This window comes from Phyllostomus discolor, chromosome 8 (assembly GCF_004126475.2).
Source record: "Phyllostomus discolor isolate MPI-MPIP mPhyDis1 chromosome 8, mPhyDis1.pri.v3, whole genome shotgun sequence".
Classification (NCBI taxonomy): Eukaryota; Metazoa; Chordata; class Mammalia; order Chiroptera; family Phyllostomidae; genus Phyllostomus; species Phyllostomus discolor.
In genome coordinates, this window is record NC_040910.2 from 95,189,422 (window position 1) to 95,211,657 (window position 22,236).

The 22,236-nt window shown below is 40.4% G+C and overlaps 1 protein-coding gene across 2 annotated transcripts; it reads right to left on the bottom strand.

Annotated features, from left to right (window-relative positions):
* Window positions 1-847: 847 nt before the first annotated feature.
* On the bottom strand, window positions 848-21,950 carry PRR11 (proline rich 11). 2 transcript variants are annotated; one of them, XM_036033650.1, is made up of 10 exons: window positions 21,817-21,950; window positions 16,031-16,163; window positions 13,514-13,664; window positions 13,160-13,282; window positions 9,712-9,975; window positions 8,485-8,583; window positions 7,995-8,113; window positions 5,095-5,154; window positions 4,910-5,006; window positions 848-2,970 (listed from the first exon to the last, which is right to left on the bottom strand). In XM_036033650.1, exons 2-10 carry the CDS (start codon window positions 16,156-16,158, stop codon window positions 2,908-2,910), a joined length of 1,104 nt encoding a protein of 367 aa, XP_035889543.1. In that variant the 5' UTR covers window positions 16,159-16,163; window positions 21,817-21,950; the 3' UTR covers window positions 848-2,907. The 2 variants fall into 2 exon arrangements, with proteins under 2 accessions (XP_035889543.1, XP_028376317.1); XM_028520516.2 differs by lacking the exon at window positions 21,817-21,950 and adding an exon at window positions 21,517-21,585 and having other exon boundaries at window positions 7,995-8,107.
* Between the last annotated feature and the right edge of the window lie 286 nt (window positions 21,951-22,236).

Here is a 22,236-nt window from a genome sequence, read left to right on the forward strand (position 1 = left end):
GAATATGGAAAATACACATTTCCAGCATGTCATGCTTTATTATTTTGAGAAAGATAATACAGCTGAAATGTAAAAAAGGATTTGTGCAGTGTATGGAGAAGGTGCTGTGACTGACTGAACATGTCCAAAGTGGTTTGCGAAGTTTCTTGGTATTATTGACACTTTGGCCAAATAATTCTTTGCAGTGGGGCTGTCTGATGCTTTGGAAGATGTTTAGCAGCACCCCTGGCCTCTACCCACTAGAAGCCAATAACAGGAGATAGCCAACATACTCAAATATCCAAATCAATTAAAGTTATTCATGAAAATGAAAAATGTGTCTTTTATTTTACAGAAAAATCTAAACAGGTTTTTGGCCAACCCAATAGTACTGAACAATAACATGGTTAAATCTTAAAAAATAAGTGTTGATTGAAAGAAGATATAATAATAAATAATATATGATTTTACTAATGTAGAGTTCAGAAGCAAACAAAATAAACTACAGCATTTAGGGATGCATATGCAGAGGGCAAAAGCAAGAAGTACTTATTGTAACAAGAGCCTCAGTAATACTATTATACTAGCGGAGGGAGACAGAGCTTCTAAAGACATTTATAGTTGTCTCCATTTTATACAATAAATATTTCTTGCTTTTGCCCTCTAAGTATGCATCCCTAAATACTATAAATAAATAAAAAAAAAGAGGGGGAAAAATAATTTTCACATTATAGTAATAAAAAATAAAGACATTTATAATGTCTCTTGATGGTTAGATGAGAGTTTGCTTTATAATTTGTTAATTTACATATTTGTGTTTCATATACATTTCTGGATGTGCTATGGTTCTGGTGAAAACATTAAAAAAGAAAAGTCAAAGGTTTTTATTATTGTTCTTTATCTAAACACAAAACCAGATACACTTTGTAGTTTATACTCTCTGGTTGTTATTTAGTCTCAAAGTAAACAGTGGGAGCATACAATCAGCAATGGTTTAATGAAGCCATAGCATCTTTAGGATTCTCAAATGGGCACAGTATAAAATTTGTCATAAAAGTTAGTAAATGAATGCAAGGTAGAATATATTTTAATACTGGTACAATGGCAATAGCAGCTTAACAAATATTTATCTATAGTACTTCTATAACATTTTTAATGAACCTTTATTCCATAAGAATGATCAAATCATTTAAATTAAATTGATATAATACATAGTGGTGTATGAATATTAGAAACATTATGAATGCCTTATAAAATATTTTGTACAGATATTCAACTGCTTTATTCTCAGTAAACATTCTTTTTATCCACACATAGCATACATGCAGCTAGCAGGTTAAAAGAAACTTTCACTGGAAGCACAAATGTTTAACTTTATTATCTGTTGAATTTTTATCTATTAATGTGCTGTAAACATAAGTGGAGTGTCATACAAACAAAAGTATCCCCAGGTCTGCTTTCCAGTCTGGTAACTTTATAACAACACTGTTTGGCATCTCAAAGCAATATTTACTTGGGAAATTGCTAAAATAACTTTCTAGCCTAGGCTGGCCAGGGGGATATTTCAAAGATATCGTCTATGTAGCTGCTTCCTCTCAGGCTAAAAAGTGCAGTGAAGACGTGAAACCTCTTGGTTACTCTCCACAAAGAACTGCCATCCTTATTCCTGGAGCCGCAGTGGAGGTCACAGCATTGAAGCTAATTCGACACTTTCAGTTACACTCACACCAGTGCGAGTTCCCCTGCTGCCCCATTAGTTGGAACGTTAGTGGTGGGGATCCTTGCTGAAGCTGTAAGAGTGTCCACTGCCAAGCAGGTATATCTGACAAACTGGGGGCTCCCAGAAATCCTGGGCAACTTTGTAGGGGACTGACAGACGGGGTCACCAAATAAAATGTAGAAGTCCACTTAAATGTGAATTTCAGGTAAACAGTGAATTTTGTTTTAGTATACACATGTCCCATGCAATATATGGGACATAATTATACTAAAACATTATTTATTATTTAATGGGACAAATTTATATTGAAAAGTTATTTGCTATTGATATGAATTTCAAATTTGATTAGGTGTTACGTGTCTATGTTTACTAAATCTGGCAGCCCTGGACTGGCAGGAAAGAACAACAACACGGTTGGGTGTGCATTACTACTGTTACTGACTCAACAGGCTACTGAGGACAGGGTATCATGTCTTACAGCGAACCTCCTATAGCCCTCAGAGAATCCTTCACAGGGTACTGCGAAAAATGTAAGGTTTATGTTGAGCCTTCGTGAAATGTGTATTTAGCTGTTCGAATGTGGACAGCAGACATAAAACAACAGATATCCCAGACTTCAGTGAGCCGGATGTAACTACCTACCTAAGACACTAGAAATCATCATTCTAATTTTTAAGGTCACATTGGATCTTCTGCTTCCCCACCTTTTGGAAAATAGTTGGGTTTGGATGGAGGATGGTTTTACTTCTTAACTGTTTGTAATGAAAGGAAATCAAATCCAGAGGGTCTTTTGAATTGATCAAGTTTGTAGCACTTAATGAATGTATGAGCTTTACAGGCTGAAATACTTTCCTTCACAATTACCTGAAAATACCCGAGATGAATGGGAACTAGGTTATTGTCTGAGTACACATTAGAATTATCTAGTTATATTTGAACCTCTCTACCCTAAATTGATGAATTCCAGGATAAACATTGCTTTGGGAATTGTATTTTCCATTCTGTTCTCCTGCTGATCATGCCAACTAGAAAATATCCAAACACCCACTTTATGCCACAGTATATACGGGCTCCATACACACTGTAATTCTTTAAATGGAATTATATATTAGACTAATTATACATACTACATTTTTAAAAAGGAGTGAGGCGGTTTTATCAGCATATTTCTGGATATCACATGGAGTCAGGCAGAACTGGCACCAGTTTTACTCATCAAAGCTGCTTGTAGAAAGTGGCAGAGTTTGAGTTGGGCTTCTGGGGTGAGCCAGCTACGGAGAAAAAAAGGGGGTCTCAATTATAATGTGGACTATGTTCCTGTAGCAAACACAGCTCTCCCTCTTCCTCACTAACAGAACCCAGACTTTGTGCAAGGCAGCAATGCATGCAGGTTCTAAAACCCCATCTTCCCAGTTTTCTTGATATAATCAGAAGTTTCTGGGTAGCAACTGTTTAAAGAGATGAGGGATAGCTTAGCTAGCACACCCTCTTGTCCTCTGCCCTTCTTATTTTGCTTAGAACGGAGATGTGAGAATTCAGGAAGTACAGCCACACTGCACCCTAATCAAAGTCACACATTAGAGATGGAAGAGCAGTGACGACATGGTGAAGCTGCTGTACAGACTGCCTACTTCCCCAATGAATATGTAGGTAGGAAAAATAAGCCCCTAGTTGGCTGAGACTCTGCAGTCAGATTTCTGTGACCTGCAGCCAAGCACAAGACCTAACTACAGCAGTTGCTTCAGAGTTAAAGGAGAAAGGAAGCCCAAGGGCTGGGTAGGAAAAGTCATTCGGTGCCCAGCAACAGGTTTGACTAGGCATCCTCCTAGTAAGTGACTTTTGAGGAGCACATGTATAGCATAGATCCTAGCTGTGATTTTTGATGTTGTTGCTCAATATGTGGATATATTATTTATTATACTTTTATTTGTTTCAACATCACCCAGCCCACTATAGTTGTTATGGGGTGGGGTTTGGACAAAAAAGATCCTGGAGCTGAACAAGTAAAAGAAGGGGCTTAGTTCTTCAGGAAGGCCACTGCCCTCTACCCCTGCCCTCCACGATCTGCGGTATCACCAAGGAGGGCGATCTGGGGGTAGATCCCTACTGGATGCTCCAAGAGGAGGAAAGGAATCTGGCCACAGCTCCAAAGAATACTGTATAATGCCCAGGGCGACCATGTTGAATTAGCAAGAGGGAGACTAAGCTGTCAAGCCAAAGGCACTGATGCTTAATGAGGAAAAGAAGGGAGGACAGTGTTGGGGTGGAGAATGTCAGCAGTGGAGTTCTGTGGTGTGTCTCTGCTGCCAGAGGGACACAGAAATGTAAGCTTCATAGCCAAAGAGGCCAGCAGCCCTGTGTCCCCGTGCTCCAGCAGGGGTGGCAGAAGGAAGGCTGCTCCTTACAGATCTGATGACCAGGGAGATGACAGAGACAAACAGGGCTTGGAAAAACCTCACACAAGGCGAGCTGATGTCTGGGATTTTGGTGAGGGCACACATATAGAAGACAAAGAAAAAAGCCGACAAGACATTTTCCTATGAACTCTGCATGATCTGACTCCTAGCTACATCCCTATCGCTGTCTGTCAAGCTCACTCTCTGTTACAGCTATACTGGCCACTTTTCAATTCCTCTGATAGGCCACAATTCCTCTTTATTCCATGACATCCGTGGGGGACCCACCCCCACATCCCTTGGCCACCCTTCCCAGTTAATGACTATTCATCTTTCAAGTCTCACCTCATCACTTCCTAAGGAAATCCTTCCTAAATCAGCCAGGCTAGATCAAGTTCCTTTATGGGTTCCCAAAGAATCCTTTCCCTCACAGCACTAACTTCAGTGCAAACTTATACATATATGTGAGTATTTGATTAATATCTATTTTTTTGCCACTAGACTGAAAGCTCCAAAACAGTACATTTGTGTCTGTTTTGCTTGCCACTGTATCCCTGGTACTGCAGCACAGTGCCTGGCATACAGGAAGTGTTTAATCAATACTTAGGAAAGGAATTTTAAAAAACAGTCGTTGCTAAAGATGATAATCCTTGCTATCTCATATAGACTTTTATGAAGCCTAAATATGTATTTCGTAAAGCATAAAGTATTATTTAAAAATTATTATTATTAAGAAAGCTGCTTAGATTATGATTCTATATAAATGATTTTGAAGAAAGGAACCCCTCCAAATTTTTTTCCCCTTAAGGCTTACCTGAAACTTTTTCCTCAAGGCCCGTGTCATTACTGGGGTCAGTCCGGTTCCTGTTTCCATATTTTCTTTATTGGTAAGTGGGGTCCCCCCTGGGCTCCTTCAAATGTAATGAAAATATTAGAAACTGTGTTTTATGCCAATTATCAAGTGGATTTAGAATGCATAAAGATAAGAGAGTGTATTACCTTTCTACATCGACTTTTCTAAGTAGTTTCCGCAGATCTATCTGACTTTTACCAGGAGTACTGATAAAATAAAGGCATTAAAGTTAGAACTTGCCAGATTTTATCATTTTTCCTAAAGCAAAGCTGTCATTTTTATAGACAGCATCCTAGAAAGTAAGAGTAGTTCTATTTGGTACATTAAAAAAATAATAGTAGATGTTGATGGGAGAATAAGGTGATATAATAATTTTTATAAGCAATACCTCTTAGTTATTCCATGTATAAAATCCATTTTAGGGAAAAAATCAGCTATATATATATAGATGATAGATAAGGATATTCAATGAAGAGTTATAGAAATAAGACTTCTGGCCAAAATGGAGGCGTAGGTAGACACACTGTGCCTCCTTGCACAACCAAAACAAGGACAACAACAAATTTAAAAACAAAAAACAACCAGAACTGACAGAAAAATCAAACCGTATGGAAGTCCAACAACCAAGGAGTTGAAGAAGAAACATTCATCCAGACCGATAGGAGGGGCAGAAATGGGCAGCTGGGTGGAGAGGACTTTCAGCAAAGCAGCAGGTAGTGGCTGGCGGACCGAGCGAGGCGGAGGATGGTGGAATGGGGTGCGGTACACAAGGCTGCAGCTGGGCAGCAAGGCAGAGGCTGGTGGACTGGGTGGTCCCACATTCGTGCGCAGATAAACCAGTAGGAACAACTGGGGAGCGAGACAGACCACACAACCCAGGGCTCCAGCGCAGGGAAATAAAGCCTCAAAGCCTCTGACTGAAAACACCTGTGGGGGTTGAGGCAGCAGCAGGAGAAACTCCCAGCCTCATAGGAGAGCTTGTTAGAGAGGCCCACAAGGTCCTAGAATGTACAAAAGCCCACCCACCTAGCAATCAGCACTAGAAGGACCCAATGTGCTTGGGGGAAGCAGAGGAAGTGACTGAAAACTGGCAGAGACTGGAGCAAGTGCCATTGTTCCCTCTCAGACCCCTCCCCCACATATACAGTCATAAGGCAGTGACTGGGTTGCCTTGCTCTGGTGAACACTTAAGGCTCCACTTCTTATTATGTAACAGGTACACCAAGATAAAAAAAAATGGCCCAAATGAAAGAACAGATCAAAGCTCCAGAAAAAAAAAAAAACAACAACTAAGCGACTAAGAGATAGCCAACCTATCAGATGCACAGTTCAAAACACTGGTTATCAGGATGCTCCAGGAATACACTGGGTACTTCAACAGCATAAAAAATACCCAGGCAGCAATGAAGGTCACATTATGTGAAAAAAGAGAAAAATCTGCAGGGAACCAACAGTGAATCAACCATTTGGACCAGAAGGAAGAAAGAAACATTCAACCAGAACAGAATGAAGAAACAAGAATTCAAAAATATGAGCAGAGGCTTTGGAACCTCTAGGACATCTTTAAACATTCCAACATCTGTATCATAGGGGTGTCAAAAGGAGAAGATGAAGACAAATTGAAAACTTATTTGAACAAATAATGAGGGAGAACTTCCCCAATGTGGCAAAGGAGACAGACTTTCAGGAAGTCCAGGAAGCTCAGAAAGTCCCACAGAAATTGGACCCAAGGAGGAACACACCAAGGCACATCATAATTACATTAGCCAAGATTAAAGATAAGGAGAGAATCTTAAAAGCAGCAAGAGAAAAGGAGAGAGTTACCTACAAAGGAGTTCCCCTTAGACTATCAGCTGATTTCTCAAAAGAGACCTTGCAGGCAAGAAGGGGCTGGAAAGAAGTATTCCAAGTCATGAAAGGCAAGGACCTATATCCAAGATTGCTCTATCCAGCAAAGCTTTCATTTAGAATGGAAGGGCAGATAAAGTGCTTCCCAGATAAGGTCAAGTTAAAGGAGTTCATCATCACCAAGTCCTTATTTATTATGTGAAGTATTAAAGGGACTTATCTAAGAAAAAGAAGATTAAAACTATGAACACTAAAATGACAAGAAACTCACAGCTATTAACAAACGGAACCTAAAAAAAAAAACACCCTAAAACAAACTAAGCAAACAACTAGAACAGGAACAGAATCAAAGAAATGGAGGTCATATGGATGGTTATCAGTGGAGGAGTGGGAGGGGGAGAGAGAGGGGGGAAAGGTACAGAGAATAAGTAGCATAGATAGTAGGTAGAAAATAGACAGGGGGAGGTTAAGAATAGTATAGGAAATGTAGAAGCCAAAGAACTTAAGACACATGGACATGAACTAAAGGGGGAAATATGGGTGGGAGGGGGGTGTGCAGGGTGGAGGGGAATAAAGTGGGGGAAATGGGACAATTGTAATAGCATAATCAATAAACTATATTTAAAAAAAAGAGTTCCAGAAATAAAAAATCCTAAAAAACCTAAATAAACTGTATATATTAAGGAAGTGAAATTATGCTTTAAACTAATGTTTAATGAGGTGGGGAAGCTCATGACACACTGACTGGGAAAAGTCATAACTGTCCCTACAGTATTATGCACAGGAATATACACACATGTATACCTTAGATTTCCTTGATTCTAAGACATACTAGTCTTCATATTTTATTATTTCTGAAATTGAGCTGTTTTAAAGTTTATTTTATTGAGGTGTAAGGTACTAAAATTCTTGATAGTATTTTCCCCCTCAAAGTCTATTATTAAATCAATGGCATATCTTATAATAAACAATAGATTATATCCCTAGAATAAGATTACAGTGATAAATAACAGTATGTTAACAGTGGCAATCTTCAATGATACACTTATTTGGATGATTTTTGTTTTCTTTAAACTTCTTGGTAGGTACCATTTTTCTATAGAACCCATATATAATTGTTAGAGTTAGAAAAAAGCAAAAAAAAACAATCATTCTGTTAAGTAGTGGCAGAGCATAATAACATGGTGTAATTCCTTACATTAAGAAGTGCGTGACTCGAGTCGATGACACTTTGGAGCTGGGCTTCAGGGTCACACGCTGCAGGTCAGAGACTGTAACTAGTGGATTCCGCGCCTTTGGTGATGGAACAAGCTTTAATTGCAAAATGAGACGTCATTAAAAACACATTAAAAATATTCAAAATGTAAACACGCTGAAACAATATATATTGGAATACTGAGTATGTATAAGATATACCCACTATGCCACTCAAATTTTTATTCTAAAGCTTCAAAGTACTAGTATGTCTCTACTTCTTCATTCAGACTAATGGTTGGTACATAAAATGGCCTAATTAAATAACTTTGGAATCTACATAGTTTGTTGCAGAGATCCACAACTACTTAAATAAGACATCAAGTACTTACCTTGGAACAACTTCTATACATAAGGCTTGCATATTTTTTGTCTATAAAAGAACAACCAGGCTGATAGCTGAAAGGCTGTGTGTGTGGCCAATGATATCATACCTTCTTCCTTTCATCGAAACTCTGTGTTTTCTTTAGTTTCACAGTCTGTAGATCTTTAACTGTTATCTGCATGGGTCCATCTCTTTTTAATGGTACAGCCTTAAAATACATGGATAGATTAGAATTCAATTTGGATCCATGACACCTAGTCAAATGCAAATCCAAATGTAGTTTTTAAAGGCCTGGAATTAAAAGTTAACTCTTATATACCCTAGGAACCTACCAAATTCTTTTCACTCAACCAAGAATGATACTGTTTTCAGTGCCCAAAGATACTAAAGCTATGGAAAGCATTCATCAAAAGGTGCAGCTTTGATAATGAGAACTAGTCCCTGCAACCACGCGTCTTCCTCAGGAGTCATGACAGTAAGTCAGGAATTGAAGTAGTTCCTCGAATTAAAGTGAAAATATCTGAACTACTAGAAGTTTATTTGAACTACATAAAAAGAAGATTCAGTTCCCACAGAGCAAGAATATATAGTTAGAGAGGTATACATTAGGGCAAATATAGCAATAGGCTCTGGCTTTAACTCAGCCATTATAAATCAGCCATTATCTATAGTGAAAATTCAGCAGATTTTAAAACAGGGCCATGCCTATTTCAGTGATTCACAAATATTCCAGTCCCCTTGGCAGGTAAGTAAATCTAATGGAGACGGGCTCTCCAGCCTGATAGCACTGTACTTTAGGATCCGCCACCTCTTTTTCTTCTGAGTTCACTCACTAGGCTGCCCTCTGTTCTTTTTTTTTTTTTTTTTTTCTTTTTTTTTTTATTTCAATCATTGTTCAAGTACAGTTTTCTCCCCCCTACTCCCGTTCCAGCCCCTCCACCCAACCCTCCCCATGCCCTCTGTTCTTATTTTGGTTTCCCAGGGAGGTTTTCCTTTTGGTAAAAAGACATGCTGGCAGTTTTCAAGGGAAACTAAATGGCTTAGATGAAGAAAAATAAAGGTATGCTGAGAAACCAACAGAAATCTTCTACTCTACTGAGTTTCATTCATGTACCCTTAAAAAAACCCCCAAATCACTTTCATTTCTATATCCCGCTTTTGTGAGTTCCCAGTGGACCGAGCTTTTATAAACACAATAATTGATGTGATTAGATATAGAGTCATAAAAAAATACAGCTTTCCTGTCAAAGTCCTTATCCCAGCTTTAAAGGGCTACCCATCTTTATTCCTCCATTACACACTGACAAAAGCACACCTTTACTAGATTGCTTTTTACCTGAAGCGCTTTAGTGAGATTGGACTTTCTGAGCAGCAAAGGTGCTGTGGGTGGTGGAGGTGGAGGCAGAGGAGGAGGCGGAGGTGGTGGAGGTGGCAGGGGTGGAGGAGGAGAGAGCGGGCCAGCTGGCTGTGGCGGTGTGGCAGGAAGGACAGCCCGGGATTCTCCAGGGGCGGCTAGAGCACCGGCAGGCACATCTGCAAGTTTACCGCTCGAGTAGCAGGTCTGACCACAGCTTGGACAGGAAGAATTTTCTGAGATAGTCTGAAAGAAGGCATTACATTTAACCAAGGAATAACAGATTTAATTTGGTTCTTGCCACTGAGAATCATTAAAATAACAGTTGCTAATTTGAACACTTTCATAGTATACCATGTGCTTCATAATATTTTTTGTCATTATTACTAATTTGTTTTTTCATTCATTCATTCATACTATGGGTCAATGTGAGCTCAGAGTATGAATGCCACCTCATGGAGCTGACAGTCTGGTGAGGAACACAGACATTAAACACACACAAAGGTACTCAAAACCAAACAAAATAATAATTCAATCAGAGTAATGAAGGGTGCTGAGAGCATGAAGAGTGAGAAGCCTGGGGAGTGACAATTAGCCATAGTCTCAAGGACAAATTCAGATTTACCGTATGAAGGCAGAGAAGGACTGGGAAAGAGAGTTCCTAGCAGGGAACTCTCAGGGATTCAGAGGGAAAAATTCTTAGTGTCAGGATGGTTGGGGTAGGACAAAACAGTGGCCAAACTACAACCCGGAAAAGACAGCTGACGTCAACCCAGGGAGCCCAATCGGTGGGCTTTGCCAAAACGGATATCTGCCTGGTGACCTGAGCCCAAAGAGAACCACCAATAATATATTGCCGCTTTGTTCAAAAGGGACCAATCCCCAGCTCCCGCGGAGAGAGCCAACCCAAAATAAAACCCCGCCATATTCCCTGTTTGGGCAAGGCTTCCTCGGCCCCACCGTGCGGATGGGGGGCGGGGGGGGACCTCACCCCGTGTGCAAACCCCAATAAAGCTCTATACTGCCTAACTTTGTGGCTGATTGGCATTTATTCCTCGGTGGAGCCTAAGGAAACCTTTCACTTAATAGCAAGAATACTGTATATTTAAGGAATTGATAAAAAGGCCAAGGGCTATAATGTGACTATGTTGACTGAATTTTGTATACACCTACCCCAATCATATGTTGAAGTTTCGGTCCCCAGTACCTCAGAATATATTTGGAGATAGGGTCTTTAAAGGGGGGATTAAGTTAAAATAAGGCTGTCAGGGTAGGCTTGCCTCCAACCTGACTGGTGTCCTTATAGAAAAGGAAGTTTGACTATACAGGAGACACCAGGGATAGGTGTGCTCAGTGAAAAGACCATGCGAAGACACAGTAAGAAGACAACCCAAAGTGAGAGGCCTCAGAAAAATAACCCAACCCAACCTTGATCTCAGACTTCTAGCCTCCAGAACTGTGAGAAAATAAATTTCTGCTGGATAAGCCACTCAGTCTGTGCTACTTTGTTATGGCAGCCCTAGCAAACGAATACAATGACCCTATGAAGTAAAACTGTGTATTAGTTTCCTGCAGCTGCTGTAACAAACTATCACAAACTTGGTGGCTTAAAATAATCTAAATTTATTTTCGCACAGTGCTGGAGCCTAGAAGTCCAAAATCAAGGTGTCAGTAGGGCCGTGCTCTCTCCCAAGGCTTGTGGGAGACCATTCTGCATGTCATGGGCCCAGCTCCCACTCAGAGATGCACAGGACCCATGCCCATGGATAGGTTCTCCCGTGGGGAATCAGGCCTGCAATGTACCCAGGCCGCTATGAGTCTTGCTTTTTGCTAAAACTCCCTCACCCTGAATTGAGGACATTTACTGCAAAGTAACTTCCTAAAATCCATGCTAAATCTTGCAAGGATGAGTGTAACCGGTTCAACCACTTTTGCCTTTTCATTTGCAAATATCCCTCTTCTGTGATGTGATTAGCAGCATTGGCTCCTTTGTTTTCTGTAAAAGGTAACCCCCTAAAGTGAGCCTGTGCATAGTAAATGAGGACCATTGTGTAATGGGAGGAGAAATCCAATAAAAGGCTGTCATGGCAGAGGCCTCGGGCTTTTGATCCCCTGGAAAGAAAAACCATGCTGTCCCTTTTTCTCCACCAGACTTGGTAGTTGGTGTGAATGTCTCATTTCATCCATAATGACGCAGACACTGTGTGCCAGTGTCTGCATCAAAGGCTCTAGAGAAGAATCCCCTGCTTGCCTCTCCCAGCTTCTGGTAGCTATCAGCATTCCTTGGCTGAGGCCATATCACACTCTGATCTCTACCTCGGTGGTCCCACTGCTCCTCCTTTTCTGTGTTCTGCCCTGTGGGTCTCTTTTATAAGGACATCTGCCATCAGATTTAGGGTCTACCCAGGTAATACAGAATGATCTCCTCATCTCAAAAGCCTTAATTTTACCCGCAGAGACCCTCTTTTTCCCAAATATAGGAGTATTTACAGGTTCCAGGGATTAGGTCTTGGACACATCTTTTTGGGGGCCACCATTCAACCCACTGCAGATGGCATCATTCCCATTTTATAGATGAATAACTGGGGCCTAGAGGTGGGAGGTGATTTGCCTTCCCATCTTTGGCTAGTTCATCTTGAGGTACAAATTCTGGGAGCAGGGATATAACCTCAGAAGCTTCTCTCCAAACCAATGAGAGTGATGTTTATTCTTTGAGTTTTGGGTGTCGAGAATAGAGGCGTTGCTTAGCAGAGTTTGGAGAGGGTGGATATTTATAGGGGTTTTTTCCTGCCTATATCAGCCCAGAAAATAACACCGTGAGATTTCAGAGAGGGGCAATGTAATGTAGGCATTTGGTTCCACTATTGATGGAAGAGTTGAGAAGCTCACAGGGGATAGGGAGGCAGCCCAGAAATTAGCAATGGCAGAAAGCTACAGATACCCTGAGACTGGAGGGACAAAGGAAAGAGCAGTAGAACCAGATCTCTGGAGCTAGCTTATCCCAGAGAATCAAGCAATGGGGTAGACTTACCTTGTGGGAGCTGGAATTTGAGAGACAACTACAACCACTGCTGGAGAAATTGCCCAACACCGAGAATGAAAGGGAAAAATGCTCCATCTTCTCCCTTCCTCTAGTCTCTCATCAGTGTCTACCATTAGCCCAGCACAACCAGGAACCAGGTGACATGGAGCTTGGGAGATATGGCCTACAGGCATCTGTGTGGGAAACAGACACCTCCTGACGTCAGTATCCCTGCAATACATGGCAGAGCCTCGAAGTGTTCATCGATCTGAGAGCAAGCAGGTTTGGGACTAGCACCCTTCTATAGTCATTCCTTTTTCTAGCGAAAGTGCATTGGGATTCCTATGGGAGACAACCCCTTTCCTCCTTACCTAATTCCAGATTTGTGTTTTATTTGACAGTACTAACCTTCAGTGCTTCCTGGAGCTTGCACAATTCACTTTCCAACATGCAAAACCGTTGTTTCAGACTATCGAGTTCTCGGTGGCAGAAGCGGGAAGGAAAAATGGTGTCTTTCAATACTTCTAAGCTCTAAAATTCAAAAACACACAAGCCTGACTCTGATGAGTAGTAAGATAAGGACAAGCAAAGAGTACAAGAAAGTGGTCTGATGCATGTTTTATAAAAACCAAGGCAGACATGACCCCATAATCTCATCTCATCTGAGCTTAGCCTGAGTGCTGTGTTGACCTAGCACGCACACACAACAAGCGCGTAAAAAAAACAACCGTACTGCTGAAAATGGGTACTTTGGACCCATACCTGGGCTGTGCGGCTCTGGCACCAGTTGTATAGAGAGCATACCCTCCTTTTCCAGAGTGCGACTGCATCTTTGATACTGGGAAATGTGAAGCTCCAGGACGATCTTAGCCAGCTTCTGCTAAGGGGTATATTTGTGGAAGAAGTAATCACTCTGCAGGACAAAACCAAATAAATTTTAAAAACTCCTGAGTTGGAATAATAGCCTTTAATTAAACGACAAGCTGATTTTATAGTACAAGTCAGGAACGGAGGATAACGAAAGTCAAATTCTTCAGTAAATTCTAGAATTCTGGAATTCACATATGCAGCTCATATTTGTAGAGTAAATCAACAGTAATAAATAAAATAGTAAGTAAATAGGCACCAGGGATTCAGTAATGAACAAAACAGACAAAAACCCGACCCTCATGGAGTTTACAGTCTCATGGAAGGAAGGTAAAAAATAAAAATAAATAAATAAATAAATAAATAAATAAATGGCACATTTGGATTGTTAGTGAATAAATGCTAATGAGAAAAAGATAAAGCAAGAGAGGGGAAAGGTGACATGTTGGATGGAAGTGACATTTTAGATAGGGTGGCCAGGGAAAGTTGAACTGAGAAGGGGACTTTTGGGAGGGGGAAAAACCTAAAGGAAGTAAAGAAGCTAGCAGTGCGAAAACCTGGGAGGGGAGCATTGTGGCAGGGGCAGCGGTGAGTGTGAAGGCCCTGAGGTGGGAGCTTGAGGTGGTCTGGGGAACAGCAAGGAGGCCGGGATGACTTGAGTGGAGAAATAGAAGGGAAGAAGATTAAGAAGCAATGTCAGAGTCAAATCAGAAAGGCCTTGTGGGTCATACAAAGGACGTTACTTTTTACTCTGAGAGAGGAAGACATTGAAGGGCTTTATGGAGAGAAGCAACATGACATGACTTTAACAGGCTCACTGCAGAGGGGCCTAGGGCAGAAGCAGAAAGACCAGTTAGGTGGCTTTCTCAGTATTCGGGAGAGCTAGAGAAGAGGATATGATTACTGCTTTTTTTGAGGGCCAGTTTGTTTTAAAATTTTTCTGTAAATACAGCTATAACAACAAAATGTACAAAGTATATTATTGTGACACCTAGTAGTCTTTCAATAATAACACGTTTAAGCCCCGAGTCCCAGTGAATAACTGACCAAACTTCACCAAAACTAAGCTTTAAATTCTAGTCTTATACCCCTCTTTCATCACTTCATTACCATTTTTATGCAATTAAATTTACTAGGAAAAGAGAAGATAGTTACTGTGCACTTTTAACACAATTCCTTGTGATTATTACTTCATTTTGAGGCAGGAGACAGCATAGGAAGAACTCTGAGACTGCAATACTGTTACTACCCAGCATCTAGCATCCTGGTTGCCAGGAAACCCTTTTAATCAATTAGGTAGAATAAATAGTAAACAGAAGAAGGGAGGAGGAAGGAGACATGCCTCACATGCTAACTCAGCAGTCCTGAGCCTGGTCTAATAATATTCCCAGGTGTTTCAACATCATAAGAAACACTATGTTAACAAGAAAGAAGGGAAGTCCTTGAGATTCTATGTAGCATTTCTACCATCTGGGAAAGAAAGACTTGAAACTGCTTTCATCTCTAGACCTGGAATGTGGGAGAAAGTCCACGTGCAGAAAGAAGAAGCCCATAAATCAACTTTGGTTAATTGCCTACCTCTGGTCACTATCTGTTTTACAAGGGAGTCCCTGATGCTTACAGAAAGAGCTCATCAGTTACTTTGGAAAGTGCCCCAATTTTAATTAACTGCCTCCTGTCGTGTTTGTTTTACAACAAGATGAACAAATGGAGTCTGGAGCAAGATAAGGATTTGGACTAACAGACCCCCACACATACCTAAGTTTGGGTAGTCACATTCCTCCAGGAAACCACATTTACCCGTTAATCAATATGTAACTGTTCTCTCCCATCCCACCACCAACTATATAAGTTCTCAGAACAAAGAACTCTCTCCCTTTCTTTCCCTCTCTCTCTGGCTCAGGGTGCTCTTGGCGTTCTTGGCTCCCAGGCCTCAGGCTGCCTGGGGGCTTGCCACCCAGGTCTTCAGCCGCTCTTACTTTTGCCGCTCTGCTTTGCCCTGAAATGTTGCCTTTCACTCGCCCCCCCCCCCCCCCCACCAGTCTACTCAGTCCCATTCTCATCCAGGGGAACAGGTCACTAATAAACTGATTACACACTAATAGATTTGCTGCTTTGTAATTCTTTACATGCATCAGCAAGAAGAACCAAGTCTCTCCCGTCAACAATTTGAACTCTTAAGCAATGGCTGCCACACAAAATTCAAGGAAACTCAGTTAAAATTTAATTTCTGATAAATAATGAATATATTTTAGTATATTATAAAGTTGTATGAGACAATACAGAAATATTCATTGTTTATCTGAAATTCAAATTTAACTGGACATTCTGTATTTTCATTTGCCATATCTAGTAACTTTATCCTAAACTGATAGGATTTTAAATGCTTCTGTATTCTACATTATGCCTTACCTTTTTGGTGAGGGTGGTGGAGGGGGAGATGTAATTAGCTTGGACTGAAAGTGAGAGGCTTTTCTTTTTTTCGATAATCTTTTTGCTTTTGTTTTCAGCTTTCTTCTTTGTTGTTTGAACTTAAGCATGATTTCTGTAGAGAAAAAACACTTTTAACATTTTTTCTTAAAGAATACTATATACATATAGAAAATATACACATTTTAAGTGTATCATTCAATGAATTATCACAAAGTAAACTAGAACACACCCTGTAACCACCACCTTGATTAGGAAATAGGTCACTACCAGCATCCCAGAAGTCTTCTGATGTAGAGAAGAATTTAAACCCACATTTAAACAATTGCTAAAGAGACCTTGGCTTTGACATTACATTACTAATTGTGTTTTGATTGTCTTGCTTTTCTTCATGAAGTTCAGTGGCTTTCCCTTTCTTTATAACAGAGAAAATAGCAATAGTTGGATAATGATATGTTACTCAAAGGAATTAACTTTGCCAGTAACATTTACTGAGCATCCATTGTAATAGGTGGAGTTGGTAATAGAAGAAAGAAAATCAGCCCTGGTTGGCGCAACTCAGTGGATTGAGCTCGGGCTATGAACCAAAGCATCGCAGGTTTGATTCCCAGTCAGGGCACATGCCTGGGTCGCAGGCCATGGCCCCCAGCAACCACACATTGATGTTTTTCTCTCTCTCCCTCCCTCCCTCCCCTCTCTAAAAATAAATAAATAAAATCTCAAAGAAAAAAAAAAGAAAGAAAATCAACCATTTACTGAATGCCCATTTACTCTTAGGCACCTCCACATACATTTTCTCAGTGAATCCTCTCTCTCCTACAGGATATTATCCCTAAGGAAGAGGATTTTTATTCTCACTTTTATGCAAGAATAAACCAAGGCTTAGAATGGTTAGATGATTTGCCCAATGTATTGCAATAATGCATTGTACTGAGTCCAGACCTGTTGGTCTCCAAAGACCATGATCTTTCCAATGTACGGCAGTGTAACAGAGTAGTAGGCGATATACAAAATAACAATTACCTCAAATCTAAAACAAGGATATTTCAAAACAATTATTTTAAAGCATGGTTTAAAACAACCTAGGTATCTAGTATACTTATATTTCATTCTGGATTCTTTTCTTAAGAAAATTAAGTTAGAGCTATCTTGGTGCGAAGTTCCAGGGGCCCTCCCTGGTTTTAGCTAGTTGTAGCTCCTTGAGGAACAAAGATGTCTTTATTCAAGTAGCACAACTAAAAATGATCTCAAGGGCTGGGCCTCCTTCCCTTCAAACTTACATTTGAATAGGAACAATTGGCCTTTAAAATACACATTCATTTCACTTCTGTTCATGTGGTAACCTTCCAGCACTTGGTATGCAGCTCTAAGCCTGCTGTGCTCTCAGATTCCATTGACTGAAAAACCTACCCCTAGCCTGCTGTGGGCTGTAAAAACTGAGAAGTTGCAGTAACTCCAAGAGCTTTGGACTTGACAGAGGGCACCCTAATGGCAATATGTGACAGAGCATATATATCAACAGCCTTCTAGGAGTAAAGATTCTTAACAGCATCTTATCGAACTAATTGCCCGGTCTCAAATTAACAGAGAATGTTCCTTAGTTCTTAGAGGCTTGAAAGACACACTAAAAAATAGTCAATTCCATGGTAGGCAGTTAGACAGGCATGAGCAGAGCAAGGACAATGGGCCGCATACAGTCACCAGGGTGGAAAGCAACGAGAAAAGCTGGGGAGACAAGGACCTTGCTTCGCTCCCAGGGTGACTTTTCCTCCCCTAGCATATTGCTGGTCCTGTGGTTTAAACCCCCTGATCTTTCCTCCGCTGGCAGAGCAGTAGTCATGTGGTTTCAGAATCCCCTTGGAGGAGGAGCAAGGGGCAGGGGAATCACCTTAATAACTCCCCATACAAACAAACCCTTCTACCACCACCCTCTAAGCATTAAGCCCTAGAGATAACATATAAGCATCAGTTGTGTTTAGCATCAATTCCAGGCCCAGAAAAGCAGCAAAACCAAGCAAAGTAACGCCCACCACGCTGACATCATGACCAGCTGTGATGACTAATGTGTCTCTCTCTGTGGAGCATGCCAGCACCTTTTCCGACTGCCTTCCAGGTCTTTCTCCTAAATTCCAAGGGCCCTTCTTTTGCCTCTGTAACTTGCTTTCTGAGCCCAATTTCTTCTATGGCTTACTTCTTCCGCTTTTGTGACTTTCTAAATGCATCTCTTATAGTTTGTCTTGGCTCTGAATTCTTTCTTAGCTAGAACTCAAGTACTGAGGTTGCTGAACGACGGTCTGTTCTGACTCCACTTGTCTAATACCTGGTGCTGTTTCACTGCCAACAATTTCAACTTTATTATACCACTTTTTCTTTCTGCTGATATAACAGAGGTTGGTCAAGCAGGGACAATTAAATGCAAGGGATGTCTAAAGGATTGCTTGTTGTGGGGGGACACAAAATAAAAATACTCTGAATGTGGATATTTGGGAAGGCATCGGAAGAAGCGCCAATCTTGTGACTGCCTAAAAATAAGGTTAAATAAACGTCATTGAATCCATGCCCATGAAGAAAGGTAACTGGACACTTCTATCCTAGGCTCAGAGTTCACTGGTTGAGATCCCTAGAATCCAAGTCTTCCATGGTAACCTCCCCTTCCTTGTCTCCCATCTGCCCCTTTGCAGCCCTCCCCCTTCGGTTCCCTCTCTACCCTTGATGTCTAACATAGAGAACTGGCTTCCTGCCTCCCACTTCCTTTTTTCCCCTATATTCACCAATGTCTGAGTTATGAAAGTAGACTTTGCAAAGGAGTTGGACATTCTAGTTTAACTTGGTGGCCTGACTCCATATCTTTACCTGCACTCCAGTGGTGCCCTGGGATTGGCAACTGCTATACTTTTAGGAAGTCTGCAAGTCAGTTGTTAACACACCCACTCTTAAAATTACATTCTGTAAACTTACAATTAGATCATTTATTTTAAAAAGGAATCAGTACACAAAATGCATCACTTCCTAATGATTTCTATGCATATAACTATTATCTATACTCTTGAGGTTGTTTTACCTTATTGTACCAATATAGTAAAAAATGCTATAGAATGCTGTATTACTGTTCATTTTTTTCCCAACTCCACAGTCATTTCACATGTTGCTGGAAACTTGAAATTGGCCATGATAGGAGTATTTACACCACAAATATAAAATACTACAAATTAGGGCTTGATTTATTATTTTGCTGATTATTAACAAAGTGATTATTAACAATGTTAATAAGGCAGATTAAACTTAAAAGTGTGCCTTGTCTGTGGCCATTACATTGTGAACAGCACAAAAAATTGAGGGATATTATTCCAGTATTTGAAAACTATTATCTGATTCACCAAAGTGGCTTACATAACTAAAGTGAAGTCTAACATAAATCTGTTCTGTTTTTCTCTTACTCCATTAACGAAAATATCAACCAACATTCATATCATCTATGGCTATCATTTAGAACACCAAAAATAAAGAGATTCTAAAAGCTTCCCGAAGGGAGAAAATGACTAAATACAGAGAGGACTGAGAATAGAATGGCATCAGTCTTCAACAGCCACACTAGAATTCTGAAGGAAACGTTTTCCATCCTAGAATCTATACCTGGCCAAACTTTCAGTCAAGTGTGAGAACAGAATTAAGATAATTAATGGGAATTTCCAGGATAATAGTGACCACGAGTCCTGGGAAGACAACTTTGAAGCAGGCATAGGACAGGGGTCAGCAAGCCTCTTCTGTAAAGGGCCAGATAATAAATATTTTAGGCAGTATGAGCCATCTGGTCTCTGTTAAAACCACTCAGTTCTGCCACTGTGGCACCAAAACAGTTACAGACAATTCTTAAACAAATGAATGTGGCTGTGTTCCAATAAATTTTATTTATGCCTACTGAAGTCCGAATTTCATATAATTTTCATGTGACACAAAATATTATTCTTTTGACTTTTTTCCCAACTATAACAGATGGTAAAGCCATTCTTTGTTTATGAGACCTATAAAAACAGTAGTTTGCTGACCCCTGGCTTAGAGTGGACACAGCCAGTGAAGTGAGCAGGAGTAACAGAGGACTTCAGTAACAATGTCTCTAAGGGAAAACAAAAAAAAAGGAAATAGATAAATTTCCTAATGTATTTCTCCATTCTAGAGGAGGTGCCTGTACTTTTATAAAGTTGGGGCCATATTACTGCTAAGTGCTTAAAAAAATAAGCATATAAATATGGTTAGGAAAAAGTTGTACAAAGAAAAATATAATCATAGTAATACTGTATGTTCCCCTATTACACAATATTTAATAGTGTAAGCATTGAATGCTTATTTAAAAAATCATGATTTAAGTATATTGGGTAGAAAGATAAAGTAGAAATCAGTAGTTGTCTAAATTTATATAATGTCTAAAATTGAAAAAAGAGAGAAACAGTATTATAAGCATGTAATTTAGAAACATAGAGGCAAATGCCAGAAAGAGGTAAATATCTACAAGAGTCGATAGTGTTGCCTTTGGCAAGTGGGAGTCAGGATTATAGGGAGATAATTCAGAGGCCTGCTATTTTTTGTTTGTTTCTAACAATAATAGACCTTGTGTTAGTAGTTGACAGTTAACCTTTGGTATGTATTATTAGCTTGAAAAATAGAATACCACCATTCTGGAACTGGGCCATCTTTTTCTTTCCTGGTGGTTGTTCCAATGCCCATGCATTCAAATTTCTCGAGTCATATGAAAGCTGATATCATTTCAGAGATTATTTTTCAATGAAAAAAAAAAATCTAAGAACTAAATCATATTTTCTCCTCTTTCTTCTCTGGCTGTGTGTGCTGTGTGTGTGAGAGAGAGAGAGAGACCTAGGCTGTAGTCACTCTAATAGACTTCTAAGTAACTACAGTAATTAGCACATGCAGAGAATTTAGAGACTATGTCAAACCTGTAAGTGTCAAATGGTGCAGTCTGAGATATTCTTAATGTTCCATTAAAAAATAATCACCGGTCTGTCAAAAACTGAATATAATTCCTACCTCAAACAGGACAGAGGACTCAGCAAACTAAGGTTTGTCTTTATTATCATTGCTTTATTAAAAAGTATTAGACACTCTATAGAGGACAATCGTACAATGTAAAGAATATACAACAGTCTTCCTTGAGTTTAAAACACGTACACTTGTCCCCTTTCCAAATGAGTAATGAGACAATTCTTTCTGCTGGTTTAGGTAAGATTCCAATTGCCAATCCTAAGTAGAAGCTCATTCTTTCATGATTACTGAAAGCATTTTTCCTATTTTTTTTTTAATTGAAGAGTATTCTTCCTTCTTACCTCCTTTGTTTTGAAAAGATTTTAAGGCCAATTAAAAGGAACCTGCACCGCCCTGGCCCAGTGGCTCGGTTCGTTGTAGCATCCTCGCCTACACCAAAAGTTAGTGGGTTTGATCTTGGTCAGGGCACATACCTAGGTTGCAGGTTCCATCTCCGGTAGGGTGCAACCCGATCGATGTTTCTCTCTCTCCTTCCTTTTCTCTCTCTCTAAAATCAATAAACATATCCTCGGGTAAGGATTAAAAAATAAAGATGTATGGTTAGGTTGGAACTCGGCATACCACTTCTTAACCGCCTCAAACGTCTGCCCCGCTCCATCTCCCCTCCGAGTCCAGTCCAAGTCCCCACCTCTGTAAACTTTAGGAACACAAGCAGCAACAGGCCCCGCCAGGGAAGACGCGAGCCCGGGTAACAAGAGTATCCCTGCACTTACTAGTCTAAGAGCCCGGGGATTAGATGAAGTCCAGGCAGTGGCCTCGCCCTCGCCCTGAAGAAAAATTCAAAATTAAAACCTTATAGTGAAGGGACCAATCGTAGCCTCGGTCTCTCCACGAATAGTGCTCCCAGTGACGTGTAGCACAGCCTGGCTTATGATTGGCTGATACAGCACCAAGCTCCAGCCAATCAGAGCTGAGGCGCTTTTGCTATGAATAAGGAGAAGGCGGGAGCGAGGGGAGGAGGAGAGGAAAGAAGGTGTGTCACTTCCCCTATGTCGTCTGTGGAAGCCTTTTTGTAATTGGTTGGCTCTTTTTCCCTTTGCACCAGTCACAATCTTCTCTTCTGAGCCCTAACTATGAAATTGAAAGTAGAGATGAGGGTGCAACCAATGGAAAAAAGTAAGAGTATAGCAGCC